Source organism: Lepisosteus oculatus, chromosome 5 (genome assembly GCF_040954835.1).
Source record: "Lepisosteus oculatus isolate fLepOcu1 chromosome 5, fLepOcu1.hap2, whole genome shotgun sequence".
Classification (NCBI taxonomy): domain Eukaryota; kingdom Metazoa; phylum Chordata; class Actinopteri; order Semionotiformes; family Lepisosteidae; genus Lepisosteus; species Lepisosteus oculatus.
Window position 1 is genome coordinate 6,062,871 of NC_090700.1, and position 23,071 is coordinate 6,085,941.

The following is a 23,071-nucleotide window of genomic DNA, read 5'->3' on the forward strand; positions in this document are numbered from 1 at the left end:
TAGATAATGCACCTCTGACCCCTTAAGTCAGAAAGGAACACAGTCAAGAGTGAGAAATGTGATCTTTTGGCGTTTCCTGTGTCCTTGCTGCACTTCTAGAAGGGCAAACTAGGCTTTATTGTCCTGTGCCCTAACACTGTGAACCAGACACGCTTTAATTATTTCAAAATGCCTGTAAAGAAACTCCATGGGCCGAAGCGAAGCCATCTTGTCTGCATAGTTGTATTGACTGAATTCCCCTCCGATCCCCTTACACACCTTTGATAGGAAGAGCACAACAGGCAGCTGCTTGATATCCCAGGACAAGGCGCAACATTCCTGAAAGCCATCCTAGAGGCGCCACCTATCAAAACACATGCAGCGCTCACACCACTGGAGACAATGGAAATATACAAAAAATGGGTGCTTTCAAGAGGAGGATATTTTCAGACTGTCCGGTACATTTCAGATAACGGAAAAGACATTTTCCAATATAAGGATACTTGCCTCCACTACTTCCTTAAACCACCCTTTTAAAATATTCCAGACACAGCCGAAGTCACATTTTAACACACACACAGGAACCAGAAAATGCACACACACAAAAAAAAAATCTCCACACAGGTTACTTTGTCAATATTTATTGCTCCAAATTATAATCCTGATATGTTAGTGATAATCCCTGCATAGCATATATAGATTTTTTTCTAATCTTCATAACAAATTGAATAAATGCTAAAATAGAAAATAACATTAAGCAGATTTTATTTACATCACTTATGCAAATGTAGTTACTTTTTCCAGGTAGTCTTGTGTTAGGCTCAGAAAGAGTCTGGCTGGTGAAAGCAGCCCTCACCTTCACTCGGGGGGGGGGGGGGGGGGGGGTGGTTTGCCTGTTCCCAATTTATAAATTCAATTTATTGCCATAAAAGAGTGAGCTTGCAGCTGGAAACTGAAAAGTCTCCATGTGTTTATAGAAACGGAGAGAAATTTCACACAAAACAAAAATACAGATCAGAGGAGCTGCATTCAAAGAGCCGCCCAGTTGTCTTTTGTCTGGTATACAACAGCATTATCTAACCCATAATATGTGTTAAATAATACTTTTTCTTTGGCCCTGGAGACATTCTGGTGGTAAATAAAGAGACAACATAATTGGCTTCCGTTCTCTCAAAAGCAGGGTATTTGGAAATTCCCCCCACGACACCCTGCTTCCAACCTGACAGTGCACGTGATGTTAAACGGGAGGGATTCCTACGCATTCTGTACATTTCCATAAATATTTTAACGCCAACAATGAAAACTGTGTCGGGCTTTATTGCTACAGCAGTCTCATCATGGAAACTGAACCCCATTACAGAAGAGGAGGGCTACAAAACTGTTACGGGCCGCCAGCAGGAGAACGCAAAGCCAGCGATTCACTTGGGGGGTCTTTCTCATCCTAAGGGGACGAGCCGAGCCGTTAAAGGGTTTTTGCGTCAATGTCAGCTTTCTCCACTGAGGCGGAGTCTGTGTCTCCGTTGGGCATCAGCGTGCAACCTCTGCACGGTCCATCCCAGCCAGGACAGACTCCAGTTCTCTCAGGTGACAGTGCATTCAATCTGAAAACTGTTAGTATTTTCTCAGCAGGCTCATTCAGGACAAATAAGAACAGTAGTCTGCAACTGGGATACGAATATACTTTCGACAGATGCAATTCATTACAAAATGCTTAGCTGCTAAGAAAATAATCCAGCTGGTAGCAAAAACAATAAAAATGGCATCATGATGTTTTTACTGGTTACCCACGCTGTACAATTCCCAGTTAGGCTCTCCTTTTGGTTAAAGCTTCGTTATTTATCATGAAAACAAACTGCACAGCAGACACAACAGAATACGAGTATAAAAAATCCTGAACAGAAATTAATTCACAAAGGCAGAAAAAATCATATCGCCAACACCTCCACTACATCTCTCAAAGTTATTTTCGAACGCTTCTTTGCCGCAAATACACAAACCCCTTCAAATTACTGTAGTGCTGGTTACACCGAGACGAGAAAGAGACAATTTTGAAATTCAGGAATGGATACAAAGAAATGCATATCACTGGCATGGCAACAAATAACACTTCTCTCCCCTTCTGTTTAACCCTTAAAGTTGATTTCTTAAATATTTTAGATTTTGGCGCAGATGAAATAGTCGCTTCTTGCTTCAATGAGACAGAGAGCCACTGAAAGTACGACTTTGAGGCCAAGTGCTAACAAGGCCTCTCTCTCTCTCTCTCTTGCAACGGGCTTCCAGCATCCCATCTGATCCAAAGGTATGTCTTAGGTCATATGATCAATCACAGCAAGTCTCACCTTGAAGACAACCTTAAGATTGAATATTCACATCCTCTGACCGCCTCATTTACAAGGTACTACTGTGAGCCGGACCCGCAGATCAAACTGAAACTTCCCCAAACCCTTCCTAAGGATTTTAAGCCCACCGGGTCGAAGTGGGAAGCCTCTAGCAAACGAAAGGGCTGGCCATCGGGTCCTGTGCCAACCTGGAGCAGGAGGACGGGGGGTTGATGCCAGCCCTCCGTTGTCCGACTTGCGGACGAAGATGGTAACGATTAGCACCGCCCGCAAGCGTTTGCTTCCCTAAGCCAGCTTCATAGATCCCAGCGGATGAGCCCTAAAACATACGCTTTTTCAAGAAACCGCAGATTTAAAAAAAAAAAACGGCACAGCCCTGCCCTGACGGCCGGATAGCTAGGATCCCGAACTGTCCGACTCGCTTATGAGAAAACAGCCAACGTGTAGAGAGCTGTAACCGGAGAAAATCACTTCCCAGTCCCGAAACGCCCCACTTCCCAGTCCCGAAACGTCCCCTCACCACCTGCTTGCTCCCACTTAAAATCAACATCACAGGAAAATCAACATTTTTTGTTACATCTGCAGTCTTCCAATGGTAAATTTCAAGACATTATGATCTTACAGTCTCATAATACATATTTAATACCTGATAATAAATCAAATTGGTAAACAGGGTCTTTTCTGAATCAGAACTGAACATACATTTGGGTCTTGTAGCAGAAACAGAAAAGCAGAATTTAGAGTCACCTATCATTATTTTACATTCTTTTATCAGCATTAGCAACCTTATAGCATCCTTTACCAATATAGAGACTATTATTTTAAAGAGAGGGACTCCACGACGGGCCCTTGACCATTACCATGCGAGTGAAAACCTAGGCCTTGCACATAAATTCACAAAATCCACAAAGGAATGACAATTTGAGGACACCGAGCATTAGAGCAGCGGCAGTGACAGAAGAAATAATCACCAGCTTTAGGAGCAGGGTATATAGAAAATGACCGTGATCACCACAAAGCCATTTTGAGCACTTAATGCTTTATTAGAAGTTCATCCTGAGTCGAAACATTGAGCGCGCATTCCTGCTGCCTCTACCTGGGGGGCGGGGGTATGCAAATACATAAAACCTGGAGAGTTAAAAGGGGTGCAGAGGTGTGTTTTTTTTGGTAGAGGTCATGAAAATATCAACCTGTGCCAGTGGGATCTAATAAACAGAATGAAAAGGCACAAAGTGCGGGCAAATTTGATGCAGCAAGATACCTTTGTGCAGCTTAATAGCAGCTTGCAATCCCTGTACTGAACCAGCTACACAGAGGGTACACCCACCACCACTTCCCTTCTCACCAGTTTCCCCATTTACACCCCTTGTGTGCTGTGGAACCTGCTAGGGGCTCAAGTATATTCCGCATGGCCTGCAGTGCAACAACCCACACCTGGTACTGTACCTCCGGGAGCTCATTCCAGCCGAGCGCTCAGTTACTTAGTCAAAGCCTTAACCCTTGTATGAGCTCAATTAGGGCACGCTTGCAGTTCCTGTCACTGCAGAACGTGGCCTTTAAACTATTGTGTCATGAGTGACAAGGAATCTCAAACCTCTCCGGTCAAGCAGCTTGCCAGTGGAACGAATTTGGCTTCCATGAGGAGAAGAGAAACTCGGTCGGTACAGAAACCAGCAGGCGGGCGAGCCCTCGGGACCAGGGCCGCGAAGCCCTGCTCACCAGGAGTCGTACTTAAAGACGACGGCACCCGGAGGGCACGCGCTGCGGTGCGAACCGCATCCCGCATCGGGGAGCGTTGCGAAGCAGCAACCCCGAGGGTTCAGGCACGGCCAGAGGCAGGGCAGATTCTGAGCAGCGGTGACGGAGGAAGACGGGGAAAAAAAAAAAAAAGAACATTAACTCCGTGAAGCGAGACAAGAAGGCCGCAGACTTACAAGGGGGGAAGAGGAGGAGGAGGAGGAGGAAATTGTCGCGAAACATTTTTTGTTGCCATAGTTAGTGAAATACTACATATATATATTGCATCTATCCAAAGTCCATTTTTAGATTTGCATCTGCCGTCGCTCCGTGAGAGGCTTATTTTAAAACGGTCTCCCCTCCCTGGCCGCGGGAGAGGGGAAGGGGAAAGGGCGCACCAGTCAGCAGGGCCCCCGGGAGGCCCCCAGGGGCCCGGCCCTCACGCCTGCGGGTCCACGGCGGCGCCGTTGGCCCGGCTCTTGCTCCGGGCCTTCGGGAGCAGCTTCTTGTTGAGCAGGCGGCCCAGGGTGCCCCGCTCCTTGTCCACGGCCACGGGGTGCTCCAGGTACACCAGGTCGTTGTGCGACTGGCTCATCCCCGGCGCCTTCCGCTGCTGCCGGCGCCGGAAAAACAGCTTGGCGCTTTTGTGCAGGAACCCACCTGCGGGGCCGCCAGGGAGGAGGAGGAGGAAGAGGAAGAAGAGTGAGGTCTTAGAACAAACTGGTGAACCAAAGCAGTGCTTTTGAACGCCACGCACATCAGTGAACGATTTTTCTCTCGTCCGGGATAGTCAACTCTTGCTCGCCACACATCACACCACTGTCGGCGAGCGCATCCGACAGATGGAAATAATTCCACTAAGCATGACTTAAAACCTCACTGGTGCACATACCAGCAAGAGTACTGCTGCCCTTGCACGCACAGACTTGGGGATATCTATGCATTGTGATCATACATTAGGTGGGCGTCCTGTTATAGTGTCACATGATTCAATGGAAAACAGCATTTAAAGCCAGGGACGTCAAAATGTTGCCACAAAATGGGAGCAAGGGCCTAAAATAGAATCAGAGTTTTACTGTATAAAAAGGTTTAAAGGACTGCCTCCATATACTGTCAATTTTCCACGTATGCTAAACAATCTAGTTCACGGAAGAAGACATCCGTGATTGAAGTCAGACTACAGAACCCATTTTACAAGAATGACGACAAACTCTGAGGTAATATCAAAGTTAATCAAAGCTATGATCTGGACTTCTTAAATCTGAAACTTTCTGTACAATCACTGCTGGGTCCCATCAATGTTTTAGGAGGTAAAATAAGGAATACTTCTGGGACAGAACGTGTAGTTTCCAGGATTCGAGTCACGCCGCTAAGCAGCGCCTGTCAGTTCTGTTCTGACACCTTGCTTCGATGAACAGAGGGATTATGGGCCTCGTTATGAACTAATCCGTAATCCATTCATATCACTGAAGATGAAAACCATCAATAACTGTAGATTCATTCACAGAAACACCAGTTTCTTCCATAAACACATGATTATTTTGTCTGCATTACATTTCTTCTTCAGAAAGATATCACTATGCCACGTACGTCTGATATTGTAGATTTCCCAGTTACCCATGCGCCCCCACCCACACAGTGTATCGCTTCATTGATCACTTACTGTCCGGGCAATTAATTCGGGCTAGCAGTGGTTTCCTCTCAAGATGGCAGAAAGAGAAGAATGAAAGGGAAAAAGGTAAGAAGGGGTCAGGAGGAAGAGTGGCAGGCATGACAGGATGAAAGAGCCAGTGAAAACAAAGATACACCCAGCGAGGAATCTCCCCAGTACAGAAGCAGAAACTTCTCCAGTCGCGCTCAAAAATGAGATGGGCCGAGGTGGCCCCTTATTCATCTAAGGTGTTACTGCCTCGCTGACTAAAGAGCCCTGAAAGCACAAGGCCATTACAAAACATTAATCACAATCGCTCTTCAAGCTGCTGGATAGCCGAAATGTCTTATTTGCTGGAGCCTTGGAGCGAGCAAACTGCTGATTATGGTGGATTTCAGCTGAAATGTCGTGCCACAGCCCTTACCTTTCCCCTTCTTCGTGCCGCCAGGCTCAGACACGCAGACCGATATCTTGGACATCTTCTCCTCGTCGGGGTCCTCTGCCAGCTCGCCCTCCCAGTCTCTCAGGAGCGGCGTCCCGCTGGGGCCCTCCTGGGGGTCTGGCTGCGCCTTCTCCACGGCGCCCCCTGCAGGCGCCGGCACGGGGGCCGGCGGCGCCTCGGCCCGGGGGCCCGGGGTCATGGAGGCGTCCATGGCGGCCGCGTACCCGGCCATGAGCGCCAGCTCGTCGTCCGGAGACAGGGGGGCCTGTGCGGACGAGCGGGTGAGAAGCGATTTCCGTCACGCGCCGCCATTAAAACACCAGCCGCCAGCACGAACATTAAAAACGCCTAGTAAAGTCCGGACCCCCGCGGGCTGCGTTTCTGTCACACGACTGAAACAGAACAGTTGTAGTGGGGCCAGGAGGGGGCGCCCACCCTGCAGTCTGTGTGGGTCCTAATGCCCCAGTATAGTAACAGGGACACTATACTTGAAAAGTCGCCATGTTTCGGATGAGATGTTAAAACAAAGGTCCTGACTTTCTGTAGACATTAAAAATCCCAGGGCGTTTCTCGAAAAGTGTAAGAGTGTTACCCTGGCCAAATTTCCCCCTGCCTTTTACTAATCATGGCCTCCTAATAATCCCCCATCGATGAACTGGCTGCATCACTCTGTTCTCCTCCAAGAGCTGGTGTGTGGGGAGTGTACTAGGGCACTTTGACTGCCGTCACATCATCCAGGTGGGGCTGCACATTGGTGGTGGCAGTGGGATTCCCCATTACCTATAACGCGCATTAAGTGGAGTGTCCACAAAAAGTGTAAGGAGCTATTTATTATTATTATTAACAGCTTGGAAGCTCAGAGTGATGAACGTAACAAAGACTTCTTGAATAGCACATACAAAAGTACGAGACGAAAGGGGGAAAAATATAGCTTTGAACGTTATTGGGGGCAGAGCACAAAACCGAGAAATGGCTTCTCCACCATTATGACTGCATCCGCGCGGCGAGCGGACGTAAATAAGAGGCAAGGCAGTGACACCTGCTCAGTGACGGAAAAGCACCGCGCCACACCATACCTTCGCCACCCCGGAGATGATGATCGTGCTCTTCTTGACCGGGGACTTCAGTTTCTGCTTGGCCGAGTCGTGCAGCTGGCGGATGGCGGCCTCTGCCACCGGGTCGGTGCCGTTCAGCACCAGGAGCTCTGCAAGCACAGGGGCGTCACAGGTCGGCAACCCTCGCTCTCCCTCTTCGGAGGGCGCCGGCGGCCGCGAACAAGCCTATCGCAACGCTTACTGCGCCTGCAGCGCTACGGCAGGGGGGTCTAACTCAGCTTGGAAAAGTCATCAGCGTCACAGGCGACTAACTCTCTCTTGAAAGTGTTTGAGACATGAAACACGATCAAGGCCCTGAAGTGAAAGTGCTTGTTGTACGCAGCGCGGGAAAGCGGTATCTCAGCTAGAGGCGGCTTTGTGCAGTTTTGGCTCCTTCTCTATAGCAAGTAAAGACTGAAGCTATTCATGTCAGCAGCAGCAGAGCATCATCTGGAGGAGGACAAGGTCTTTACGAGGACTGCTAAATCAAGAAAAAAACATTCCTTTGGGGGAAAAAACAATGTCCGGATGGTGAGCTTGTGTCTTGCTGCGCTAGGTTTATAGCACAATAAACCAATTATTTGGCAGACTGGGGACAATGGGGGCCGAGAGATTTTCAAAAACATGCGGAGTTCTGCTCTGCTCCTGCTGCGATTTGATCACAATCGCCGCGCTGCTCCCTAGACAGTGGCAAAACAATGGATCTTTTGCCACGCAAAACTGTCCACCGCTGGGTTTCAAGGGGACGACGTCACATCTGTAGCAATGCTCACTGTACTGAGCCCCGTCTCGCATGCATATCCAAAGCAGTGCAGAATCAGTGCTGTACGGTACACATTACTTCAGCTTGCTTAAAGCAAAATACTTTACATTCAGTACCATACCAGTTTAATGAAAAAGAAAATCTGCATGCAAATACACCTTCCCTGGATAGGCCATGACCACTGGAAAATGTTGCGAGCTGGATTAAATCATTGATTATTCTTTGATTGATCTACTATTTAATAAAACACAATGCCACCCTGCTGGGGACTTCAGACTGCAGTACTTAAAGATAACCCCCTGTAGGTCTTCTCATCTTAAAAAAGGCCTACTCAAAAACAAAGACAACCCCGCTCCCCAAATAAAAACCCACCTGTATCCGAGGAGGACAAAGCTTTGCTGACCATAGCTCCGGACAGCGAGGGCTGCTCCGAGACCCTTCTCTCGGACAGTCTGACTTTGGACGGTCCCTTCGTGGGCGATTCTAAAAAAACACGCAGGCAAAGGGACACCTTGCATCACCCTGTTCACTGTTAATCTGAATATGGACCTGCTTGCAAACAAACTGGGCCTGACTGCAACACAGGAGTCTAAAGTCTTTACTGCACAAAACGTCTTTCAACTCCCATCATACCAGACGCTCAGGTCTTATCAAGCAGCTGGGGGCAAACAGCCCGACCCTTCAGCTGTCCAGCGGTCTGTAAAAAGAACTGTTTACTGAGCACGACCTGGTCCAGACCTCTTACGGCCCTTGATGACCTTGCAGGAAAGAAACATTTTACCGCCCTGTTGGTGCATGAATTTTGGTTCTACTGGGTGACTGCGATATTCTGGAACTGAACCGGTGATGCTATTAAGGCTGTGTGGAAAACGTGGTCACGCCCATCCGCCCTGTACCTGAGTTGAGCACAGAAGAAGGTGACCTCCCCGGTTTGCTCTTCACTGCGGTGATGGTGGTGACCACCGTTCCGCAGGGCATGACAGTGCGGTCCATTTCTACTTTCTTAGTAGGGGCTGGGGTGGGAGCCTGCCATGTTCGGACTTCATTGGGCTCCAGGTAAGTGAACTAGAGATCAGAGATGAGAAAAAGACATGTAGGGCTTCCAAGACATCTGTTTTTTTGCTGGACACAGTGCCGTGGTTGCTGAAGTGAAACGCAAGATGAAGAGTCTCAAGCGGATGAAGAGAATCGGCGACTGGCCCATAAGAAGGAACCTCACAACAAATCTTTTAACTGCCTTGTCACCTCTAGTAGGGCAAAGCATGTTTTCCCCAACTTACAAAATGTATCTTGTAAATGCAAAAAGACCGAGACCGAGGAGAAAAAGGCACCCAGTCTCGCCAGCATCCTAATGCGAATCAAATTTGACTTTAGGGAGGGGGGGGGAACAAAAATCCACTCACGCCCTGGTATAAGAACGTGCGGCATACAAATTTTCAATAATTCTAACATTTCAAGAATTTGTACCTTCGCTAAAAGAATGAAATTTCGCTAATGTGAATTTGGACGTTCGCAAGTGACCGACTTTGGCCGAGAACCTTCTGTGAACATCTGAAATCAGCGCCAGGGAACAGTTGTTTGTTTCTGCCACAGGCATTGTGGTCAAAGTGCTTTGTTTATGATCATGGCGAAAGCTTGTGCTCTAATTTTTCAAAGTGTTTTTGTTTTGTGTTTCTTTTGTAGTTGCTGTTCATTATGGCTCTCAGGAAATAGAAAAAAGATTCTTTAGCGCAATAAACGTTAACAGTATGCACATTGTTCAAACTGATCGCTTGGATAGTGATCTATTATGGACTAATCATTTTACAGCTATGGTTGGCTTATTTGAGTAGAACTACTAACTAGTATCTTGACATTCTATTGGGCTTTTTTATTGCTTACCCACGTTGTCTACAAATATATAATCATGTTTCTTACCTCTACAGAAAGCGACCCGGTAACTCGGTCTTGAGTCTTAAGTGCAAACGTATGCTGTCCGTTAGGATGCTTCTCAAAAAGATAGAAAGGCACTGAAACCTGCCCCAGCGAGGAGGCTGCAACACACAAAGAGAAACAGGGAATTGAAAAGCGGTCAACAATTTCAGAGCTTCCATTTTAGACGAGGTCTTCACCTGAAATTCAGAAAGTAGCTCAGGAATGGAAGCAGTGAAGGCACTGTACTTACTCTCCTGGGGCTTCCCATCGTCCAAGAGCTGCATCTTTAGTTCTCTTGATCTTCCGCTGAGTTCACTGCGAGGATAAGATACACAGACCTCTCAACCCATTTGCTAATTTCACGAGCATAACAATAAAAACAGAGGTTTATGCGTCTCTCAGACTTGAGAGCTCACTCAATTAGTAAGCGTTCCGACAGAGAACGGAAACACTAACACTGAATCGACAAGAGCAAGCATGCCAGAAATAAGAGGCAGAGGAATTTGTGTTAACTTGCTACAGGTTTCATTGCTGCCTGCTCCTGGAATCGCGAATGTACGTGCTATGACATCACACACATCATGGGAAGGCCGGACTTCTCCAGCAGGGAGACCCAGGGCCGTTGTGCAGTGGCAAGAGACAGGAGAGGGCTACGAGCAGGACTGCGACACAGCTCCGGCAAGATAGACTGTCCCACACTTACAAGATGAAGGGCTGCTCCCATGAGGGACTGGAAGTGCTTTTTAAGACGGAGCTTGATAGTTTCTGTGGAGGATCATCCAACTGCAGCACAAAGTAGGGATTAATGCTGCCTGCAAAAAGAAAAAAAAACAATCAATAACACAATATAACATTGTGCAGAATGGAGTCCTATCTTTCATAATGTTTATATCAAAATCACATTTTTGTCTCCACGTGAAGGCAGTAATTTTTTTTACAAATTACACAGATTAAACGTTTGGCAGAAAAGAAAAGACGTAATCTAGATTAATATATTGAATCCGAGAACAATAAAAACAAGGCTTGTGTGGAGGGACATACAGATTGTAGCTTGTCAAGTCTTCTGCTTGCCGATGTGGAAAACTCTTTGAGTGATATATAACAATGAAGAGAACCAGGAAATCCTGACTATGGTGGGACAATACATTTGAACATCATATTGTTTATTTTTCATGTAACTCAACAAAACATTGTTTTTCCAACAATGTACCAGCAGTACCTTTTTATACACACACCAATGGAAGTGGTACAGTCAAGTGTTAAAAAACCCTAAAATAGTTGGAATAAAACGGTATGAAAAGGGCACTCTCAGCTTCAGATCACTGGAAATAATAAGACGCTCATTAAATATGAACTTTACATAAACGCATAAAAGCAATTAGTGCGTCACCAAACTATTGAACAACACAAAAGTGATTCACAATTACCTATTCTAGGAACCTCCTGAAAAACAGACAATCTACAGGAGTACTAACGGTACTTTGAAAAAATACAGCGATTGCACCAAAGACTGAAGAGCTTCAGCAAAAGGAAGGTATACCCGGCGGCTCTATGCTTCACTTCCAAGTTGAAGTGATGAAAAACATTTAAGGTACAGGAGGCTTTGAAACCTACTGCATCCATGATCATTTTAACGGTTCTAGTTTTTAAACAAATCATAAATGACATCCTGATTTTGTTGAAACTGAGGTTCATTTTAAACAGACCAAAACACAATAATGCAGCGTGAGGTAATATTTAAAAGGTGAAACGGAACTGAAATAATGACATCTTACACAGAAGAAGAATTCATTCATTCCTATTTGCCACAACGTCCACTTAGCTCTTTTAGCACAGATCTGTTATATGCATTTTGCACATGCATAAAAACAAAAAATCCTAAATTTAAATGAAATCCTAAAATTAAATTTAAACGAATGGCTAACTCAAATATGACAAAAACCCAGACCCAGAGACCATTTTTTGAACCATACCCCCAAGGAACATTATTTCAGTCCACTGATGCAATTAAAACTACTGTTTCATTTCACTGTGGTGTACCTTGTTGGATGGTGCTCAGCCATGCTTGCCTCCACAATAACCAAACAACACAGTGCAAACTGTAAAAGCATGGGCTCATGTGTAAAAGTCTGGGTCAGCACTGACCTGCAGCACTGTTCTCCATTTCACATGTGGCTTTGATGTTTTTCACCAGCAGTTTCCAGTCATGAGCGCGTGGAGGCTTCGGGGGAGAGGTCACCTGAGTCACAGCCCCCTTGTTCTGCACTTCCTGGGAACACGGAGAGCCAACACTAAGCCAGACAGTCTCACTCACTGCCAGTTTCTTTTAAATTTGTACTGCAGACTATCTAAATTTTATACTGCTGAACTGAGAACATCTGAGCATTTTCCAGATCACTGCCATCCTAAAATACACATAAAGTTCAACATCGACTAGAGCACTGGCACAGCTCTTACTATTCAAACTTATTTGCTGTGATGCTCGATTACTGATAAGATCCTACTACTACCACCAATAAGCAAAGCCGGGCACATTGTAGGAGTGCACAAGCTTATGTTGTAATATGTACAATCAGCACAGCTCAACCAGATACATCGGGGATGCCCATTTCCCATCTGGAGGCAGTACCGGCGCCGCTCTGGCCTGAGCAGGCCTGATTGTCATGAGTACACGGAGGCGAAGACACTCACCTGTGCAACTTTGCCCTGAGCAGGCCTGCTGCTCACGAGCACGAGGGGGCGGGCAGCACACAGGATCTCCCTGACTCTGCTCCTGAGGGCCGCCACACTCACATCATTCGCCTCAGCCACCTATGTAAGAGAGCCAGGCACAGACAGGTTCTAACTCTGGTTGAGCTGGTCTCTATATGACTGAATCCACCCTTCTGCTTTGCATGCAATTAAACTTTGCAAATCCTCAACCAGAAGCGCTTCCTTAAGCCTCGTAAATGGCCACATGCTCCTTGGGTATTACAGGCCTCCAGGATTTTCTGCGTCAGTACCAAACAAGTAATTCAAATAATTAAAACAAATAATCGAATAAGTAAACAAGTCAAGTAACGCTGAGGAAATAACTGTGATGGAAGAGGGACACAATTCAACAAAACTCAAGTAATGTTTAGGAGTTACTTTCATCCCATAGGTCTATTACATTATCCTGGCAATGCTAGGAAGACAGGAAATTGAGATTACCTGTTTATTATAAAACACCACAACACACATGACTCCAGTAGTTTGGACCAGAAACAGGTTCCAAATCAAATATTTAACTATTACAAATATTTAACTATTACAGTCCCTCTACATGTATTCATATCCCCAGTGAAATAGGAACAAAAAAATGACACGGTGAGCTACAGATTAAATAGAGCAACTTGATTAAAGAAATTAAAAAAATATTATTTGAATAGCTTTACGTGCAGTAAAGTCACATCCTCCCTCAATAATTGAATGAGTCAGAAGTGTCACATTTTGTTACTGAAGCAAGCGGCTCTCCTCCATGCTTCGACAACTGAACTCGGCCCACCATTACACACACACACAGTGGGTTTGCCTGTCTGAAATACAGACACTGCATGTTGCTTGTTAAACATTACATCCCAGCAGCTGAGAAAGAGTTCATCAAATGCAGCCATTTACTTTTTTACTACAAATCCAGCAAACACCTTGATTTACTGGTGTTGTGCCGGCGATCTGTGGGACCACCAGGACGGTCCGAGCGAAACGTCGGCTCTTTTTTCGAGCAAAGGACTGCTGGGAATGTTGTGAGTGGTAATCACTCGCTCAGATGGAAGCAGTTATTGTATGAAATGCCGATGATCATTACTTGAGCAGCAATCCAACATCCACTTACTGCTCAGTTATACATACTCTGACAGTGTGCATTAATAAATCAAAAACTACACTTAATATCTGTTCGGAGAGGGACCAACTAGTGCAGTTGCTGCTGCAATCTTCAGCTGAGCTGTGTGTGCATATAAACCACATAAAGAGCAAAAAGGAGAACTGACAACAGCAAATATTTGGCAAGGATAAATGCAACTGTGCCAATAGAAACGGACTACACTGTAATAAACTATGTACATTACATGTTATTTATGTTATTACATGTTACTGTTATTGCTATTGTGTAACTGTCTATTGTCTTATCTTCTGTCCTATTTATATACTGCACCTGAGTGACTAATGAGAAACACTTTTCATTATACTATGCACCTGTGTAAGTTTAATGACAATAAAGTTGAATTGAAGTTGAATTGAATGTACAGCATGTGCAATGTCATGACTATTACGACAAATTATGCACATGCAATAGATGTGATGGGTAATGTTTTGTGATGTACTGTATTTAGATGCGTTTCGTGTCCATAAAAACTCTCCCCCAGGGGACAATAGAGGTTTATCGTATCTAGTCTGTAGCTGTATAAAAGGCCTGGGTATTCATTTAGCTTCTGAAAAGGCCCCTGGCCAAGCTCCGTTTCTGTCCAGCAAGTGACCCGCTCTGTGACTTACGGACAGACCTGTCTGCTGCTGGGAGTGACCTGCAGGTCCCAGTCCTCCAGGTGTGACAGCGCCCAGGTGACTCGCAGACTCCCGGCAACCTCCCTCACCTGCAGCTCCAGCTGGTGGGGCACAAACACACACAAAGATCACACACACACTCCACCAGAGCCCGTCCTGCTCCCATGATTATCCCAGCAAAGCCCAGGATGGGTGGTGAAGGAATTTCAGGAAGAGAATTCTGACTCCCAGACAGAGATCCGTGCACTATGTTCAGTTTCTTACATTATTTTTTAAAAGAATTCTTATTTACATTCAGAAGAAATATAATATATCTAAACATACCTTTAAAAGTAATTAAAAAAAGATATACTGTACATAGAATGAAAATAGTTTTTTTTATACATATTTCGCACTGCACTTTGGCACTAACTGGACTTGGCCAAACACGGGTATTAAAAAATCTTTAAACACTGTAATGTGAAAATCTACCACTTAACTCCTGACAACATGCCCAAGGGCATTAACACTGCCGCGAAAATGTGGAATAACCTCAGCAATCTCAAATCTCATTTTTGCTCATGTTGATGCGCTTTTTTTTTTGCACGAAAGTAATCTTGATTTAATTAAAATCATATGGCTAGCTGAAAAAACGGAACATTAACGCTTCTGTCTCTTATTACACACCCAACAATTAGTAGAACGCATTCTCCCGGGACCGAGAAACTGCACAAAAGAGTGATTTCAGAGCAACCCCGTGGATGTTAGGGGAAGAACGTCATGCAATTACTTCAGGACATTCCAGAAGTCTTAACCAGTGACACTGGAGTCTTTTCCCATGGAGTTCAGCAGGATCTAGTCCGGCCTAGCGGCCAGGCGGTTACATTGGCAAAGAGCTTTTAAAACAAACACACCCACAGGAATGCACTCCTGCACACACTCACACACCATACAACTGCTTGAGGAATGAAGCCAGGCTCTTCTGAAAGAACACGCACACAAAAAGCATTTACTGCTTTAAACCAGACTTAACCACCAGATCTGATGCATCACACCCCGAAATAACTTGACCAGATACATGCGCGCGCGGACGGACGGGTCTTTATCCTGCAGGCCTCTGCAATCTTGCCATCCAGAAAGAGAGACTCCAGCTAAACCCGGGAAAGGCAACCCTGTGATCTCAGGCTGCTGCGAGTTCACACTACACAGAAGCAACAGAATCAGAGGTGCCTACTTCCTCGCACCAAGAGGAGCGCTGCAAACCCGCCAGGAAAGAAGGACTGGATCGAGCTCACACGCCGGTCGGCGTGGAACACCCACTCGAGACCTGCGTCAGAGCGCCCCCCGGCTGCGCTCGCCTATCCTGCGCACTGCCAACCCTCGCCTGCGCGTCACCTCTGCAACATGACGTGCGGGAGTCCCTTGCGTTGCTGGTCTTCCCCCCCACCGAGCGCTGCCTTCTGACTCAATCCTCAGAGTGGCGCGTTCGCCAAGAGCAATCTTCATGCAAGTATAGCGTTTTTGTGAACGGACAGATGTTCAAATCAAAGGTGTACCGGGACACACTCGCCTATGAAAATGTTTAAAAAATGTTCTAAAGTTCTTCTGGTAAACATTTCAATCTTTCCAAAGCCTTCCCAGAGGGACAGGTGCACTTGTTGTCACTGCCCCGCCCAGCTGTACTGCGCCACTTCATCGACTGCTCTCGTCGTCTCCTGGTCTTCTGTGCAGCAACAGCCTTCTCGCCAGGCTGTCGTCAGAAACAGGAATTTGTTCCTCCCAGAGCTCGACAGCATTTCTGCACAGCTGAGTGCGATTTAAATAATGCGCCGGGCCGTTTCCTCCACGAGGGACCCGAGCATTTAATCCAATTTCTCTGGCAGCTACAAACGGAGTATGGAAGCATGTCACACTCAATAAATCACCTCTGCCTTCGGTAAAAGTGCGGAGATGTTCTGGCTTATCGTGTCTACATAAAGCTCATCTCTTTACTCTGCCAGTCTGCCTGTATAGGTCTCAAAAGGGTTGCAACGAGAGAGTTTTGATCAAGTAAGTAAACTAATTAATTCCAGCGGGTCAGTGGCTCCGAGTCACTGAAATTTTAAGGTTGGCGGCATTTTTCACTTCAAATGAAAATCTAAAAATCTTGTGCAAGTCACCGGATGGAGTGACCAGGAAGAACGAGTGGCTAATGTTTCAAAAACCCTTGACCGTAGGGTGACCCACAGGACGCTGCTGGACTGTGACTCTCCCAGAACAGGGCTGGACGCGCCTGCTGTAGTGGGTCACGAAGAACTGTTCTATGCTTTCTGGACTTCGGCGGTTTTCGGAAAACATAGGCTGTTGCTGTCCATGCACGGTATACCTCGGCTCTTCACCGGGCTGCAGTCTCTGCACACAAAAGGCTGCTTTCCAGCAATCAGATGGCCAGTGGTTAGACTGACAATTTAAATTAAATCAGGATCTAATCCTGACATAAACAAAATAGAAAATGATCGTGTTGGACAGACTACACAAACCACACTGACCCTTTCACTGAATTTTAGTACCCAGAAGGACTTTCTGGTATTGTGTGGGGACCTTGTAAGCAAATCCCAAGTATTCATGTTTTCCTGTTTAAAAGGCTTCCTCACTGACATGCAAACTCCCCCCAATTAGTTTTTGTGGTTCATAAATTGAACCGACAGGCTGGAAGGCAGCACGTCTTCACCACTCTTCTGCTGGAACTGTAAACTCGATCGGTTAACACGGGTTTGAATGCGACGTTCCTTAAGTACGCAGATCGAGATGTTGAAGAGGCAGTAATATTATCTGACAGGCGGCCTCGCACAACAGAAAAACCCAGCATAGAGCTTGAAAGGGCTCAGAATGACCCCTCCACACGTCCTTATACAATAACCTGATTGACATGTTCCTCGGTGCCTTCAAGGAAATGTCCTTTAACATACTGAAACAAATTTAACTGTATTTTGTTTGCAAATAGGCACTCAAAAGAAACACGCTACCTAAGAAGACATCACAAAAGTGAATAATATGGGTTATTGAGAAGACGGAAAGCAGGCATTGTGTGTAGCTAAATTGAGCTATAAATAGCTACACACTATGCCTGCTTTCCATCTTCTCAATAACCCATATTATTCACTTTTGTGATGTCTTCTTAGGTAGCGTGTTTCTTTCCTGCAGAAGTAGAAAAACAATACAAGGAACAACACAAAAGTGTGCCAAATGGTAGACTTGCCTAAAGCTAAGAAATGTTTCAGGGAAAACAACACTTTTTTTGTTTCCAGAAGCTTTTTGTGAGGAAGATCGAGAATAGTTTTTCAGCACGTTATCAATTAAGACGTTCACACGGATTGTGGGTCGGACTCTCCTATAAACCCAGAACATGAAAGAGTCATGCAAGAGTTGGAGTGGGGGAAAAAAAACATTAATTTTAAACAAAACGTGCTTGAGTTATCAACTACTATGAACTGCAGCAGGGGACACTGAAACAAAAAACGCTTTTCAAGGCCTCCTGGCACAGCATTCTCTAACTGGCCGATCAGTTCCGGCATTCAAAGGTGAAGGCACAGACCAAGCGAGCGAGTTTACCTGCAGTCGGAGGGGGGAGATGTTGACACTGTAGTTCTGCGGATCTGAGGGTGGAGCGGTCCTCTTTGCCACGCCAAGGGCAAACTGCAGGCTGTCCCCCAGCAGCTCACAGCGCACACTCTGCAGAAGCAGCACACGGGTCACTCCCTGCCCTGAGCAAACATTTCATGTCGAGAGCAAGACAACAGCTGCGCCGGAGCCACGGGCCAAAGCGAGACCCTCCTGTCTCCAGGCCACACAGAGTCAGAGATGGACCCCGCTCCAGCACACTGGGAAAAGCTTCCGGCACCTGATCTTCCTGGTGGGCCACACTGTAAAACGCTCTACCTTTAGTTCAATAAATAAAGTTACTGAACAATTCTAAAGGTGGTGATTTAAGTAAACGCAGTGTGAGCAGTCAAAGTAATACAGCAGATTAAGCCCGACTTGTCATTTTGCTTTCACCTTTCAAGTAAGTACTGCACTGGAGTTATCAACACCCACCACCGGGTAAATATAAACCCTGTTTACAACATAGCACAAAAAACAAAAGCAGTTTCCTTCCTGGAACTGACAGCCCTGTAGGAAAAAACATTCACTCTTACTGCACTTCATCTGCACGGACACGCAGGGGACAACCTACTGCCAAGACCGTGCACAAAAAAAATGAAATGCACTATCATTTCAACTGCTTTGAGCTTGCTGCTTTCAAAGGCATTATATAAAATGATGTTTCCATCATTAAAACTAAAGCACAGCTGGCCATCTGCTCTGTGCTTTCAGCCCCAGTCAGCACTTCCTGCTACTCCTTTTGCTGATGTGTGCCAATTCAAGGGGCTATAACATAATCCCCTTACACTTCCCATCTCCAGCAGGAACTAAGCACATGTTTTCATGTTGTGGAGCATTTAGATCACTTGACAGCAAAGGGGATGGGTCGCGGTGGAGGTCTATTAAGCAATTAAGTCACCAGGCCCAAGAAAAAAAAAAATCAATATGAAATGTCCTATTTTTTTTAAAATGAGATTTGCAAACGTGCCTAGCATGCACACATTGGAGCCTACTTTGCAGTAGCTCCAAACAGGGCAGGTAACACGTATGAAGGATGCCATCACAGACCCACTGAACCTAAACGCTTGACGCACCCCAGCAATGTAGAAGTTCAGAAATCTTATACAGCAATTGATAAGATATGCTGACTGTACTGGCAGCTCTGACGTGCTCTGGACGCAGTGCGATACTTCGCTGCCGAGAGTTAACTTCCACAAGTGCCATCTAGACTACTAATAGCTTTTATCAGATGGCCCAGAAACGGGGTGCTGCACTGCTATAACAAAAATAGAGGAAAATGAAATCCTAGCACAACTGTAATTCAAATTACATGAAAAGGGAGACTGTCTGCATGGTCTATTTTTTTTTTTTTAATGGCTGAAAGGAACATCTCGCCAGAACGTTGCTTCGATGAACACAAAACGAAGCAATATCAGTTACCCGACTACAGTTCTAACAGTTATGCGGAGGAAAGCTGGCTGTAAATATCTTTTGTCCTCAGGAGCCTGATTTACGAGTGGATCACCCACATTGACACGGTTTCTACATCTGACCGACATAAAAAAAATTATCTGGTACGCCCATCGGGACACAGAGCTATGATCTGCTTGAAAGTGAGCCGTGCTCCAATAGGATGCGTGGAGCAAAAGGGTTTTCAAGCACCAAGGCTTACAGAACCTTACAGACTTAGTTAACGGGAAACAATCAGAATTCATTCATCAGCAGCAGTGCCAAATAGTTCTTAATCCATCCACATTTTGTTATACTTCACTTAAGACAAAACTCCACCGACAGAGAAGGCAAACACCATAAAGTCTTACAGCATAACGTTATTACAGCAAAACTCTGAAAATACATTTGCACGACCGCCTCCAAAATTAAGAGTGGAACGACTTCGTACTGGAGATAGCATCTTTCAAGCTGCGCGACTCCAGTTTCTCACGGGGGCTGCCACCCGACTGAACCCAACAGCTCAGCCAACACATCAAAACGGCTGTAAACCCTCAAGCGACACCGCCGAGTCTTAAACAGTCTTACCTGGTGCTCGCCAGACTTCTTATAACTGGAAACATGGCCGACCGCCAGCTCTGAGGACTGAAGTCCATCTTCTTCAAATGTTAGGTGCAAAGGATCCTGAATCATAAAAGTTTAAAAAAAAACAACACGCTTGGTCACGCGACAGAGCAAAACTGTAGTCACAAAAAGGCGACAGTGTGTTTTTCTTGCAAGCAAATTCATTATTAAACTGTTATATTACAACATGCCGCAGCTCAAAACACAAATACAGACAAAAAAGCAAGTCTATACCATAGCCTAAACTTAGAGACAGAAACAAAAGAAAGCATCTATGGGATTTTGTAAATAACAGCCAACAGCCCTCCGTCTGGGCTGACACAGCACTTAGACACGCTTCTACGAACTTACCAACCAATGAAAGACAGCACGGGCGGTTCACAGGCATGTGTCATTACAAAGCCCAACGACAAGACACCCTAGATGACAAAACTGTCTCCACTAGGTCAAAGGACACCTTTTCACCACGATGAATGATGGAAGAACATACTAGAGACTTGTAAGAGGGCCGCGGGAAATCTTCCTTTGTATTCGGTGCGGACAGTTCCTCAGTGGACGTGACAGGTTAAAATAAGCGACCCGTACAGTATTTTCCAATACTTCTGACCGTCAAATAACGGACCTTTACGTCGGATTGTAATCTACAAACCGTTTTCTCCGGGTGCTAGCCTTCACAGCGATTCCCTCCCCCCATTATCCCAACAGATGCACTGCACAAGAGCACTAAATGCGTCCACAACAGACGTGTAAAATGACGCTTCGAATTTCAGCAACAACACGACGCGACGCGACACGAGGCTCCAGGCACGAGAGCGCCCGCCTCGCTCGGTCACGTGAGTTACCTGGCCTCGTCCCTCGCCGGATTAAATGCAGAACCTCTTAAGAGGAGGGGCCAGGTAACACTGCAAGAGTATCCTCTGCCTTTGCATACTGTACAAAGTGCCCTGGTGCACTGTTCAAACGAAGTTATGAACCGCGCACACACACACACAAAAACAAGACTTCAGACCCGCCAGGGTGTAGCGATATTACAGTGTTTTGTCGTATCACCGCCCCCGTCCTGCCGCACAGTTCAATAACTCTACTTTCTCTTTCTGCTGCTCTATGACCTTGATGAAATTGTGCCGGGCACAGCACGGAGTCTTTTATCCCCGTGACTTTCTTTTGACGGCAGCGGCGTTAAGGCAAAAAAAAAAAAACCCGCACACAATTCTCGGTCTATCGAAATTGATTTAAAACCTATCGGGATGGTTGTGGACGAGATAAAACCGTTCCCCCCCCCCCATGCAAATCGAGAAGTAAACACAGCGCCGAACAGAATCCAGGAAATCGCGGTGCTTAAACTGCCCTCCTCTCCCACGTAACGCGTTTTGGACCATCGCCGCTCACGACTTATTACGAGCGGTTCACGAACTGCTGATCATTGAAGTGGTGCGAGAATACATCTCTGTCCCCATCCATCCGTCCGTCCATCCAGAGTTGTATGTCCAAAAGTCGCCCCCCCCCCTACTCACGGACTTCCGAGCCTCTTGGTTGAGGGCTTCAGTCCAGGCTCTCCGCCACTCGGACTTCCAGCCCGGCAGCGCCAGCGCCCAGCGCAGCAGGCGGTCCGCTTCGGCCGAGCAGCCGGCCCGCTCCTCGGCCGGGGCCCGGGCTCGCAGGGCGCCCCGGCCGTACTGGACCAGGTACACGAGCACGGTCACCAGCGAGGCGACGAACAGCGTGAGCAGGCTCAGCCACTGCAGGTCCCCCGGGGAGAGGCGGTCCCGAACTCCGTCCAGCACCGACATCTTCCCACATAATACAGCGCAGCGCCCCGCTGAAACGTTAAAAAACAAAAACCCACGTCGTTCACTGTGTTATTCCGGTTGAGAAGCGAAAAGACCGAAGCGCCAACCCCCCTACCCACCACACACGAAACCACGAAATGACTTTTCTTAGTTTTTTTAAAAAAGAAGAGAGTCCCACGTACAATCGGGTGGCGGCGGAGGTGAAAACAAAAAAAGAGAGAAAAGTTTCAGCTGTCAATATCCTGCACGTCCCCGCTCGGTTTAGGAAGCTGAAGTTCACAGTACGTTCAAATATTTGGCTCAATGGCGACCTGCATCTAAAAAAAAAAGAAGAATTATTCCACGCAGACGGGGGCTACCTTGCAAACGCCCTGCACGGGGAGCACCGCTCCGGCCTGCTACACTTCGCCCAGTGACTCACAAACTACATCCCGCAGAAGACCTGACGGGCGCCGCACCACACGGAGACAGGCTGCAACACGACCAACTCCACTGCTGCCGCCCTGCACAGTGTGCACAGTCCCAAACCGGCGACTGCACCACCACCACCACCTCCTGCTGCTGCTGCTGCTACTACTCCTCCGACAGGCGGCGAAAACTAAAACGCAAGACGTTGAAACCGGCCCGCAAGCATCGCCTCCGCCTCCTCCTCTTCCTCCTGCCCTCCCCGGCTCCGCCACCCCGCAGACTCAGCTCAGACTCTCATGAATGGGCGCTCTCGGTGGTGGTGGAGAGGGGGGGATGCAGGGAGCGAGCGAGCACGGGCTGTCATTCCCGGCGCGCACCGCGACTTCTTAAAGGCCGACCGCGCTCGCGTTCCACCGCCGGCCGGGGGGGGGTGGGTGGGTAGCGCGAGGCGCGTTTCGTGCAAAAAAAAAAACCCATGGAATTAGAATCCGGGCCGCAGGAAAAAAAGAATAAAATATTGTGGCTGACCTGTAACTTTCTGCCTTTCCGTGTCCGTAAATAACAGATGGAGGGAAGAATGAGGGTGAGGGGTGTAGTGGCCAGCGCTCCGAGCCTTAACTTGGGAGCGTAGTCTCCTTTCGGCGAGAATGCCACCTACTGAGGGTGGCGAGCAAATAAATACACTGTACTGGAGGCTAGTCTCGCAGCACAGGGAGTTTGAACAGGCTAGTTTCAGCTGAAAAAACAACAACAACAACAA

The 23,071-nt window shown here is 46.7% G+C and overlaps 1 protein-coding gene across 3 annotated transcripts; it reads right to left on the minus strand.

Annotated features, from left to right (window-relative positions):
• Positions 1–604: 604 nt before the first annotated feature.
• Positions 605–22,924, minus strand: LOC102687271 (C2 domain-containing protein 2). Of its 3 annotated transcripts, none has more exons than XM_069189976.1 (15): positions 22,840–22,924; positions 21,628–21,932; positions 20,078–20,173; positions 18,011–18,130; positions 14,440–14,541; positions 12,611–12,730; positions 12,065–12,188; positions 10,623–10,731; positions 10,170–10,234; positions 9,923–10,038; positions 8,902–9,070; positions 8,378–8,488; positions 7,225–7,352; positions 6,131–6,413; positions 605–4,715 (listed from the first exon to the last, which is right to left on the minus strand). In XM_069189976.1, the coding sequence occupies exons 2-15, from the start codon at positions 21,901–21,903 to the stop codon at positions 4,495–4,497; spliced, it is 2,040 nt and encodes a 679-aa protein (XP_069046077.1). In that variant the 5' UTR covers positions 21,904–21,932; positions 22,840–22,924; the 3' UTR covers positions 605–4,494. The 3 variants fall into 3 exon arrangements, with proteins under 3 accessions (XP_069046077.1, XP_069046075.1, XP_069046076.1); XM_069189974.1 differs by lacking the exon at positions 22,840–22,924 and adding an exon at positions 22,263–22,738; XM_069189975.1 differs by lacking the exon at positions 22,840–22,924 and adding an exon at positions 22,086–22,229.
• Between the last annotated feature and the right edge of the window lie 147 nt (positions 22,925–23,071).